The sequence below is a fragment of the Fukomys damarensis genome, unplaced genomic scaffold, assembly GCF_012274545.1.
Source record: "Fukomys damarensis isolate Sample0158 unplaced genomic scaffold, DMR_v1.0_HiC HiC_scaffold_12, whole genome shotgun sequence".
Classification (NCBI taxonomy): Eukaryota; Metazoa; Chordata; class Mammalia; order Rodentia; family Bathyergidae; genus Fukomys; species Fukomys damarensis.
Window position 1 is genome coordinate 110,369 of NW_022900924.1, and position 12,350 is coordinate 122,718.

The window sequence follows — 12,350 nt, forward strand, 5'->3', positions numbered from 1 at the left end:
GGTACAGTGTGAAATGTCACTATATGAATACATTGTGTAATGATGAGATCAGGGTACCTGGAAGATATGTTTATTGCTTCTTTGTGTGGAAAATATTTAAAATCTTCTCCCTTAGCTATTTTGAAACATCCAATGAACTTTTGTCAGCCATGGTCCCCCTACTGTGCCAAACATGTTACTCCTGGTATCAACCACACCTCGTGCCCATGAACCATCTTCCCTGCACCTTTGCCAGCCTCTGGTAACCACCATTCCATACACTGCAACGATTCAGACCACATTCCGGACAACCTCCTCACCCCCACAACTGCTTCCCCGCCACTGCTTCCGGAGCTGGGAGGGGCTGCCTCTGGCACTGCTCCAGCCCCCCCGCCGACATCCTGCCCTCTACATCCACGTGGCCAGCCGGCCAGGTAAGAAGAGTGACAGCCAGCTTCGCAGAGAAGCCAGGCCGGGCAGGGCAGCGACCAGCATAAGGTCACACAGACAGGACCAGGCCCCGGATCCTGTGTCCCAATTCAGGGATGCTCTCTGCCGGCCTAGGTCATGTCCCTTCCTAGGTCAACTGGGGGAATGTGCATACGAGCAAATTTTAAGGAGAAGCCAATCCAATCTTTCATTATGCAGAAAAGGGAGATCAAGCAACTGCTCAGGGCAGTAAACGTGGAAACCTTGGGCCCACTCAGCTCGAAACCCCCAAAGCTGAGTCCCTTTCAGCTCTGGAAAGTCTCCCTGCTGGCCAGTGACAAAGGTGGGTAATAAAATAGACATGGGCCGGTGTGAGGCCCTCAGCCTTCCACTCCCAGTGGTCTGCAGCCAGAGTTGCTGCCTGCCACAAACAGGGGTGGCTTCTCTCCCAGCACCAACATCCTGGAATTTGGCAGAACTCCCTCCTTTACACGCCACACTCTACCCTGGCCCTGCGGGACCCATGGGCATGGGCTCCAGGGTCCCTGCAGATATGGAAAGCTGTTCCTCACATAAAGAGACACAAAATTTGCACAGAACCTGAACATAGCCTCCTGAGCACTGCAAGATATCTCTGGACGGCTGGTAAATGCCCAATGAATACTTGCTATACTGTGCTGTGTAGAGAATAATGACAAAGAAATAGCTCTGTACATGTTCACTACAGGTAACGAGTTTTCTCTGAATATATGTGATCCATGCTTGATGAAATTCACAAGTGGAAAACCTGGGAAACAGAGCCCCAACCTCGCCCTGTCCTGACCTTTGACTTCTGGAGGCTCTTACGGTGGAAAAAGTCATGTCACAGACCCTGGCTCTGATGCTACCCCTCTCTGTGTATGACCTCTGAAAAAATAAGGCTTCACTCAGTCTCCTAAGCTGTAAAATGGGCTGTTTTGCTGGTGTTAAGAGGGCCCAGAGCTCAGGGGTGAAAGAGAAAAACCACCAATAAGGTAATTTGTGGGAACAGAGCACCCTCTAGTGTCCTGAGTTGGAAATCATCCTGCCAGCCAGTGGCCTGCAGACCCTGTACCTTGTGTTTCAGGTATGACCCTTGGGAGGGAAGGCAAACAAATCGCAGCTCCCAGGTAGTAAGTGCCTACTATGTGCCTGGTATTCTCCCCACCAGGGAGATACCAGTTGGCAAATCTGATTCAGAGATATGAAGCCACTTACTCAAGCTCAAGAAAGCAGGAAAGACTAGATCAGAACCCAGGCCTGACTGAACCCAGAGCTTCACTCTCTACATTGGGCCCCTACAACTGGGGGATGTGCACACGAGCAAATTTTAAGGAGAATCCAATCCAATCTTTCATTATGCAGGAAAGGGGGATCAAGCAATTGCTCAGGGCCACACAGCAACTGCCCTCCGGACTCCTGGCTCCCAGAATTTACTCACATAACCTGCCCTCCCAAGCTTCTGCCTTGCTTTTATCATTCCTCCCCACAGTCACAGGATTGCCATATCCCTTCTAACCACTCTAGGCCTGGAATGTCTGAAACCTAGCCACACTGATTTAGGATACCAAGGGCTGTGGCCTGGAAAACCTCCACAGGAAGGCAGCGTTCGCCACTAAAACCCCTAAGACATGGCCAGACAGGAATTACCCAGTGGGAGGCAAGAAGAACCCCAGCAAGTCCACACCCGAACCCTGATCTGCTTCCTAGACCCTAACTTCCTAAGCAGCTCCATCCCCCAAGCTGCCAGACCTCGAACCCTGGACCATCTGACTCTTCTCTTCCTCCTCTACCCATGTCCAACTCACCAGCCACTCCAGCAGCCCGACCCTCCGCGCTGATCCAGACTCTGCCTGCCTCTCACCACCTGCCCTGGTCTGCATCTGTGTCTTTGCCTGAACCCTCGCCAGCCAGGCCCTCCTGAGCCTCCTCCCTGCTCATCCCTTTCACCCCCATCTCCTGACACACAATACAGTGCTCTGTGCGATGTGAACATTGCTTAGCGCCCCTCTGGCCCCAGTGAATCCAAACACACATAACAGGGCTTGGCCATGTGACTGGACTACACCAGCATCAGCTGCAAACACGGATTCAGCACCTACTGTGCGCCTGGTTTTGTGTGTGCTACCACACTGAGTCCTCAGGAGCTCCCACAGGGACATCACTGCTTCCACTCTGCAGATGCCAAAACTGAGTTTGTGAGAGGTCAGAAGACTCACCTCAAGCCCTATGCACTGTCAGAGAGCAACCCAGTGTGGGGGAGAAGCCACAAGACCCTGAGATCCTGTTCTCTGCTAAGTTTGGGCCTAAAAAGGCGCCCAGACTCGGTCAGACCAAAGCCTCTCGTGACGCACAATGTCCCGTGGCCCAAACCTCAGGCCTAAGCCAAACAGCACAAAAATAGCCGTTCTTCTTTCAGCCAGAGACACTGACAACCAACACCAAACCAGACCCTTAGCACAAACTGAAAACCTGAAGATCTGAGATTCTGGAGCCAGAAATTAAGGAATGACAGCAGCACCACCGGCACAGGGCGTGTGATCCTCGACAAAGCTCACAGCCACCTTCGGCTCCCTGCAGCTGTGGACAGGGATGGGCAGCCCAAGGCACAGCTCCACAGCACACAGCGCCTTCCCCAAGCCACCAGATAGACAGCAGCACTCACTATGCTCTAAGTAACCCCCTCTGCTATGGTGCCTGGGGAGAGGAAGCCTGTGAGGCGGTCGGCCCCACACCCACAGGGTGGGCTGGAGAGGCAGTCGGGAGCCCTCTGCCGGGCCCCAAGAACTCTAAGCGCAGCCCTGTGCTGAGGACTCCAAAGGCCCTCACCTTAGGTAATCCTTGGCCCAGTCCTGCAACTGTCCTGGCCCTCACAGGCAGGGAAACTGAGGCAGAGCAGTGATCTGACTTGCTGGAGTGTTGACGAGAGGCAGAGTCCAGACCCCAGGCTTCTCCCCCAGGTGCCCAGCTTGCCCTCTACCATGCCTTCCTGTTGTCTTCCACCCTGGGAAGCTTACTGACATGCACAAAAAGCTTCCTCACAGGCTGGCAAGTTGCCTTGAGCCTGTGGGCCTCAGTTTCCCCGCTGAGAAAACAGATCAGACTCCATGACGTAGCTGAAATGATATGAAAGGAGACCCGGGTTCAAATACAGGCTCCAACATTTCTGAGCTGGGGGACCTTAGATGGGTGACTTAGCCTCTTTGGGCCTCAGTTTCCCTAACTGTAAAATGGCAGTAATAATGAAGTCAGCTCACGGGGCTCTGAGAGGATATAAGAAGACACCCACACACGTGGCACCTGCCCGGGGCTTCGTGAATATTCAACAGGATGGTGTGGTGACAGCCGTTCCTCTTATCAGTACTATTTTCACTACGGGTTGTGACTGGCAGCCATAAGCAACCTGCCTGATACCATGGCCCCAAAAGATCCGGGGGGCCTTGGGGCTGTCTGGCTGCCTTATCTCATCAACAAAGGAGATTAAGTGACTCAAAACAGCCTGGGCAGAGGCAGCCATCAGCTACCGTTACTAATGATCTGAAAGAGAAACTCAATCTCCTTCCTGCTTCCCAGCCGGTGAGGGCCAGATCCCCCCAAAACAGATACGGCAGGATGTAGAGGACTGCGGCCACCAACAGGAAGCCACTGACATCTCAAATGACAACTCTACAGAGACCTGCTGCGGCCCAGCCCTTGTTTGGTCCCACTTCCTTCTTGCTTTTTTTTTTCGGGGGGAGTGGTGTTATGGAATCGATACAGGGCCTTCCTTACACATGCGAGGCAAGTGTCTACCACCGAGCCACGTCCACCAGACCACATCCTCATCCACCTTGGCTGCGCTACCGAGCTGACTCAGCACATAACCTGAAGCGTGAATAAAGATGTCAGCCTGCAAACAATCACCACAACTCATGTGTGCGTGTGGGCAACACCTGGGGACAACTTAAGCGTCTAAACACAAGGGGTTCACAGGTCAAAGCTGACGGCAAGAGGTATAAGCAGCCATTAATCATCATGTTCACGTCTTTAGACGAGGTGGGCAAATGGCCCTGCCCTCAGTGGGCACGCACACGAGTGTGAAAGCCCAGGACTCAAGTTATTCACCTGGCATGCAGGCACAAGGAGCTCCTATGACAAATGTAAAATGGCACAATCCAACATGGGATCTTGGTTCCTATCCTACAACAGAAAAAGTACGCCTGTGGTGAAACCGGGGGAAGATGAATAGAGTAGTTTCTCTTAGCTGGCTCTCTCCCACTCTGGTCAGGATCATTCCGGGGCCCTGGGGGAGGAACGGAGCAGGCTTCCTGTGCGGTAGTACCCACCCACTGTGTAGCCATGACAACCAAAATGTCTCCAGGTATTGCCAAGTAGCCTTTGGAGGGCAGCACTGCCCCAGAGGAGCCTTAGAACTCAGCGTGGAGCTCAGTGGGTCACAACGCGCCCATGTTAACACGCTGCTTCCCTAGTGACCATGATCTGCTCACACCAGAGAAGCCAAGTGAGGGTGTGCAAGTGATCCCTCTGCTCTTTTTGTAACTTTTCTACCAATCCAAAAGAAAATCATTACGGAAAACAGTGGGGAAGTGCCTCAAAAAACTGAGAATAAATCCAGCAAGCCCTCCTGTGGGTACATCCCCAACGGACATGGAATCAGCACTCTATGGAGAGATGTGCGTGCCTGTGTGCACTGTAGCACCAGTTACAGCAGCCAGGCTTGCGAATAATCTAACTGTCCAGCAATGGATAAGTGGATAAAGAAACCGGGATACTATATACACACTGGAACACGATTCAGCCTGTAGGAAGAAGGAAATGTCACCCCTTGAGAGCTGGGCATGTGGTGAACACCTGTAACCCCAGCGCTGAGGGAAGCTGAGGCAGCAGGATCACAAGTTCGAGCCCAGTCTTGGCAGCTTAGTGAGGCACTGTCTTAAAAAAAAAAAAAAAGGTGCGCCTGCGTGAGAGGATCAGTGTTAAGATCCTGGATTCAATTCCTAATTCTGCATAAAATAAGTAAAATAAAAAGGGCTGAGGATGTAGCTCAGTGGTAGAATACTCCCAGGGTTCAAACCCCCGTAGTGCAAAGGAAAGAAAAAAGGAATTTTGCCACTTGAAACAGTGTAAAAGATCCAGAAGACTTGTGCTAGGTGAAATAAGCCAGACACAGAGAAGACAAATGCTATGTGATTTCACTTACAGAAAGAATCTTAGAAAGTCAAACAGAAGCAGGAAGTAGGTCAGAAACATCCAGCTGCTCACTTTATATGCAGCTATTTCAAAGAGTATTTAAAAACGGGGTTACTAAGAAAGGATGTGTGGGGAAGGGCATGCAGTTTTAGACAGAGGTCAGGACGGACCCCCAGGCAGAAGTGACCGGGCACAAGGGACGTGGATGACGTGCGTTCTCACCCTAGAGCCCACCGGCAGCTGCACCTGCTCCCTGCTTGGCTGTGGTTAGCGAGTCCCTCTGAACCAGACGGAGACTTCCGGAAGGGGAAAGGAAGCACTGTTAACATTCAACGCAATGAGCAGTCGGAGTGTCCCCACTTTGCAGACGAGGAAGCTGAGGCTGCAGAGGTAGAAGTGGCCCACCAAAGCCACACAGCTTTTTCACACTCCACGTCTGAAGCATGCAGGTCTCTGATATTCCCCAGCCTTCTGGGAAGCTCAACAGCCAAGGGTTTCTAGCTTCACGGTGCAGACACGAGGGACGGTCTGACTCTAGTCTCGTGACACCTGTGCCAGGCTGTACCCTGGGACTCGGGGTGCAGGACATGGGAGACAGAGAAACTCTGGGGCAATCTGCAGAGTCGGTGGGAACACTGTGTGGCACCTTGACACTGTAGCACTTGGTCACCCACAGGAAGCAGGTGACCAAGCGGAAATCTCCCCGGTCACATCTAGAAAACCCTTAACGGACCCGATGGGGAAACCAAGGCCTACGGAGGAAATGACTTAGCCAAGGTTACATGGAAGGGGGCAAAGCCAGGTGGAAGCTGTAGTTCTGTTCATCCGTCTCATGCTGGCCGTGGTGTGTGCTCATGTGTGTGCGCTCTTGCTCGCTCTCTCTCTCTCTACCCAGCCCTCTTTCACACACTGCTTCTTCAGTAGGACGCATGCGTTTCTCACCTCCTACCTTCGCATCATCCACCGGCTCCTACACATCCCCCAGTGCTCAGCTTTTCGGGGGTCTTCCCTAGAAGGGACTTTCCTCCAATAAGCCCCCAGCTCTCCAGCACCATTACCACCTCCGTCCGTCCACCCCACACACACGCGCAGTCTTTGTTCCAATTCCTTGAGCAAGTCCAGGCCCAGCAGACTGAAGGTTCCCAAGATCAGTATCTGTCTCGCTCAAGCCTGTGTTCTGCACATCAGCTGCTTCCTGCATGCTGGATGAACATAGGATCAAAAGGACTTGCTGCTGTGCCCGGTGACCGAATCTCAGTCACCTTTGCTTCCCCAGCACCTCGTGGTCACCAGGACCTGTAGACCATGAACTTCAAAAATGCAATCAATCCAACTCATTTATTTTCTCCTTTGTGCTTACTGGAATCTTCCGAGTTCTCTACCATGCCCATATTTTTATAAAATGTATTTATCTACTTAACAGTACCCAGGATTGAACCTAGGTCCTTCACACTGGATGATACCCCTAGCCCTTTTTTATCTTGAGACAGGATCTCACTAAGTTGCCCAGACTGCACTTGAACTTTTGATCCTCCTGCTTCAGCCTCCCAGAGCGCTGAGATTACAGGCAGCGGCATCATGCCTGGCTCGTACATTATCTTTATAATTAAAAAGAAATGAGTGATGTGCTATATTTATGACAGGAGGGAGTTCAAATGTCAATCCGCGGTGGACCAGAAGGCTCTCCCGTTGCTCAGCTGCTCTCGGAGGGCTCAGGAAAGAGGGCTAATGCTGGGGGAGGCTGGCTGAAGGACAGGGTTTCCAAAAGTTGTATTTTTGGAGCTCTGGAAAATTCCTTGGGTGAGATGGCATCCAAAGTATTTTCAAACATCAGACAGGGGAAAAACAGTACTTCCAGGGCTTCCCTTTCTGAGTGCTCTCAACCCTGTCCCACACGTTCTGGAGAAGTCAGAGGCCAGCCCGTGTCAGTTCCCCGGTAAGTCCTGTTGGCTGAGCCCTGAGTGCCACGGTCCACTACACCCACCCCTTAGTTTCAGCAACAAGGAAACAAACTCAGAGAGGGCAAGCATTAGTGCTGAGGGACACACAGCAAGTCAGCTGTAAAACAAGAGCCAAAAGACGCTTCAGACCCCACGTAGCACCTCTGTACTTACATTTCACCCCAAAAAAGTTGTGAGGGTCTTTTTCTGTTATATGAAGAGAGAAAACAGAAGGGAGTAGGGGATTTGCTGGCTCTTTTGCTGAGTAAATTCAGGGAAAATAAAGCAAAATCTATTCTTTTCATCTCATAAAACACAGGGTATGCTCCGGTACCCACAAAGGCAAGAGGGATATGATTTCGGCATTAAGAATAGCCCTGTAAATCAGAAGTGTCGCCGTCTGAACGGCTCCCATGTGGCTTGCTTCCCTGGGGCGCGGAGGAGGACAGCCCTCGCGCCTGCTCTCTGGGTCTCTGGGATCACAGGGCCACCTCCCAGCTCAGGGCTCCAAGCTCTGCCCACAGACCTGCTCTGCCTCCCAAACAGGACCCTCTGTGCCCTGCTCCTCCCTGACTCAGAGCCCACGGAGCCCAGCTAAGCACACAGAGCGGAGCCATAAAAGTGAAGTCGGCCTGAGACAGCAGAGGAAGGAAAGGAACGCCGGGTCCACTCACCCACAGGGAGCGCAGGAGCTTCAGCAAGCGGGGGCAGTAGTAATACTCCATCCCGGTGCCTGCGGCTGTGCTGCCAGCCGGAGTGCGCTTGCCGTTCTCCAGAGAGGGCTGCTCTTCCTGCCTGCTCGGGGACTGTCACGCAGGAGTCAAGTTCAAGACGCATGAATCATTCAGAAGATGGCTCACAGCCAGGGGGCCAGGCAGACAGTCCTGAGAACGGCCACACCGCCTGGGGGCAGATGAGCCGAGCTCTGTCCTGACCGTCGTGCCTGCCCAGCACCTCAGTGGCCTCTGAGGGTCCTGGGCTTGGAGAGCTTCAGACCAGCAAGATAAACAGTGTGTGCGTGTGCGTGTGCGTGTGTGTGTGTGTGTGTGTGTGCGCGCATGCACATGTGCCTGTGGGGTAAGCACATGTGTGCATGCAGTATCTGTTGCACACGTACAACCGTGTGCTGCGTAAGCTTGTGAGACAGCACAGTGAGCAGGCTCCTCCTCCCCCAGACCACACTCGGAGAGGGCTGGGAGCTGCTGCCAAGGAAGGAAGTGGCCAGCTCAGGACCCCACAGCCTCACAGAACTCTCCCAAAGTCAGCAGCTCCTTCCGACCTCTCAGCTGCCCTGGAAGGAGGGCTTGGTTACAGAGAAGAAAACTGAGGCTCAGAGAGGGCTGGAGGCCTTGCAGGGTCATAGAGCAAGTTGGTAACTAAGGCACAGCTGGGGGCTCTGAGGGAGGAGAAGGGGGGTGTGTGGGTGTGCGTGTGTGTGTGTGTGTGTGTGTGTGCGCGCATGCACATGTGCCTGTGGGGTAAGCACATGTGTGCATGCAGTATCTGTTGCACACGTACAACCGTGTGCTGCGTAAGCTTGTGAGACAGCACAGTGAGCAGGCTCCTCCTCCCCCAGACCACACTCGGAGAGGGCTGGGAGCTGCTGCCAAGGAAGGAAGTGGCCAGCTCAGGACCCCACAGCCTCACAGAACTCTCCCAAAGTCAGCAGCTCCTTCCGACCTCTCAGCTGCCCTGGAAGGAGGGCTTGGTTACAGAGAAGAAAACTGAGGCTCAGAGAGGGCTGGAGGCCTTGCAGGGTCATAGAGCAAGTTGGTAACTAAGGCACAGCTGGGGGCTCTGAGGGAGGGAGGCGCCACCTCCCAGGCACCATCTGGTGGTGCAGGAGGAGGGGGTGGGGGGCACTGATTTTCAAAGATTAAAAATACAAACTGCAGCTCACTAGGGTCACCCTGAGGCAGCCTCGGGGACGTTCCTCAGTCATCCTGTACAACATAGTGTGACCTCCCACACTTCAAGACTCAGGACTTCAGGACACGGGACGGGCCAGTGATCGTCTCCAACATCCGCACGAAGACACCGAAGAGCAGAGAGGCAGATGGGGTGGCCCTATGTGGCCATCTACTGATAGACCCAGGGCCTCCGCTCAACATCATTTCCTGTGGACAAGGCCCTGAGTGCATGGTGTGTGCTTGCTTCTGAGACAGAAGAGGGTGTGTTCAGGCCTGTGGCTGAGGCCAGGCTCCCACCCCCAAACGCATGGGGGCCATGTGGGCTGCACACTTCAGACCCACAGCCCAGCAGGAGGTGCAGCGACAAACAGGAAGCCCATGCTGAGGGGGGCAGCAGCAGCGACACCACAGCAAGAGCCACATAGCTCCTCAGTCAGGCCTGCGGTGTCAGCACCCACCCACTACTCACTGCCTGAGGAAGGCTGGTCCCGGCTACTCCCTGATGGCAGAGACAGCAAAGGACAAGACCATCAGAGACCAGACCTGAGCACTGACTGACTGACAGTCCAGCCGAAGGGCTGGGCCCCATGTGCTGGCTGGCAGCAAGGTTGGGGGGAAGCCCTGTAGGTCCTGCTGACCACTGAGATGAAAGGTCTGGGAGTTAGGCCCCACTGTCTGTGATGCTAACGGAAGAGCGGCCCTGTGAGCCCTGTGGGGGCACCGTGCAGAGGCTGCAGGAAGCACTCAGGGCCCCAGGGCCTTCCCTCCCCCAGGGCTGATGGGCACAGTGGGATGGAGGCCCAAGGGACAGAGAGGAGAGTGAGCAGGAGATAGCAGGCCCGGGCATGTCAGGAGCGAGGGGAGAAATGCCAGAGAGAGCAGGGCAGGAGGTGGGAGCCAACATGGAGACAACGCAAGCAGAAACGAGATGAACACTCAGAGAGTCCCAGAAAGCAGGTGGGACAGATGGCCAGGGAGGCAGCCAGAGAGGACGAGAACAGGCACAGCTGGGGAGACACTGCAGAGCAGACGGGGAGGGGGCGGACTGCCATGACGTACAAGAGAGGGCAGGAGGCTGAGGACAAAGACCCCCAAGTCAGACCCAGCTAGGCCAAGGCGGGCACAGAGGCGCCCCGAAAGGGCGCTCCAAGCTCCAGCCCAGGATGGTCAGTCACCCAGGAGTCACCCAAGAGTCTCCCCAGGAGCAGGTGATCCTAGCTTGTGCCTCCCTCACCCCAGCCTCATGGGCCTGGGCAGCTGGAGGAATCAGGCAAGTGCCACAGTGTCCTTGCTTCCCTCCTCAGTGGGCTCCCCACACCCTGCTGGGGTCCCCCTACAAACGTGACCACACACACACACACACACACACACACATCTCAGACAACCTCCCTGGTCTCTGTCACTCTGGGAGAAAACCACACTGCCTGCTCCCAGCCCAGGCCCCCTCCCACCCCTCACCTGAACCCACCCTGGGAGCCAGGCATCTCATAGCCGTGGGTAGAGCGGCGAGCCCTAAAACAGGAGCATCCACCTGGAACCTGTACACCTGACTGTTGCTGGAAAAGACTTCGCAGATGTCACTAAGGTAAGGGACTAGAAAGGAGCTCACCCTGAACCACCTGATACTATCTCTCCAAAAGTCCTGCTGGAACAAACACCCCCAGTGTGACAGAGGAGGGAGGGAAAAAGGAAGGAAGGACAATAAAGCTGACAATACGAAGAGGTGGGGCCCTCAGAAGGTGACCAGGCCCTGAGGGCTCCACTCTCATGAGTGGGCTAAGTTCCTGGGCAGGAGGACATCTGAGAAGGTTCCTTCTGTCCCTCCCCTGCCTTCTGCCAGGTGAGGCCACCCAGAGAGCACCGTCCATGCCCCTGCCAGCACGGTGACCTTGTGGGAAATGAATGCCTGTTATTGATCAACCACCAGCTCGGGTATTTGTTTAGAGCAGCTCAGTTGGACGAAGACACCGATGTTGGCCCCACACTCCACAGCAAGTGTCCCCAGAAGACACAGAGAAGGCCAGGCAACAGCAGAGGCAATGGACGGAGTGATGGGGCCACAGCCAAGGAATGCTAGGGACCACAAGAAGCCGGCAAGGACTGAGGTTGTTCCCCAGGGCCGCTGGAGGTCCGGCTGACCCCTGACTTCAGAGCACGACAGAGCACATCCCTACTGGCTGAGCCGCCCTAGGACACAAACACCCACCTTCCTTTTCCTCTCACACTCCTGGTCACCTGGCTCCCTCGGCCTGTGGGGAGGCTTCTAGTTAAGTTGTAATCACCTTTCCCTGCAGTCTCTAGCCCAGGCTCAGAGCAGCCCAGCCACAGAGTTCCAAGGCCCCAGGAAGGTCCCACATCCTGTTCGTTACTCCTCCCAACCTCCCGGCAGCTTGGCTCCCGGGGCACTGCCTGTCCAGCCCACACCCCTCCCAAGCCATCCTGGCTGAGGCAGGTCCTCAGGCAGTTCTCAGGGACACTACAACCACTCCAATTACCATGCATGTAAATGTGTGAACTGACGGGGCCTGGCTTTCACCAGAAACCGCTCATCTCCAGAAAAGATGGAGAGGTTATCAGAGCGACATCTGTATTCTCTAAGGAAAATGTGTTGAAAACCGGTTAAACCCCCTCACCTGCTGCGGGCATGATTTTCTTGTGTGCTAGGTCTTCTGCTGGGGGAGGTGTCCTATCTGTCTGATTTGAACAATCTGTCTTGCGTCAGAAGAATTACCAGCTGCAGGGCGAGCTCCTGGCTTCTCTGCACCATGTCCTGGCTACCACGGCCCGGCTGGTGCTCAGCGTGTGTCCCGTGTGGGGACACAGGCAGGCGCTGCCTGCAGACAGCTCGGCCCCGTGACCCGCTCCTGTCGGCCCACGCATCCAA

At 54.5% G+C, this 12,350-nt stretch overlaps 1 protein-coding gene across 4 annotated transcripts in view; it reads right to left on the reverse strand.

Moving 5' to 3' along the window:
* Kiaa1671 (KIAA1671 ortholog) overlaps positions 1-12,350 on the reverse strand; it is a 114,454-nt gene that overhangs the window by 77,770 nt on the left and 24,334 nt on the right. Inside the window, exon 1 of one of the 4 annotated variants that reach the window (XM_010603679.2) lies at positions 8,231-8,319. The exons of the other annotated variants lie outside the window; for them this stretch is intronic. Within the exon in view, the coding sequence (XP_010601981.1) occupies positions 8,231-8,281 (51 nt within the window). The 5' untranslated portion in view covers positions 8,282-8,319. Of the gene's footprint in view, positions 1-8,230; positions 8,320-12,350 lie in introns of those variants that run through there. 4 annotated transcript variants of the gene reach the window in all.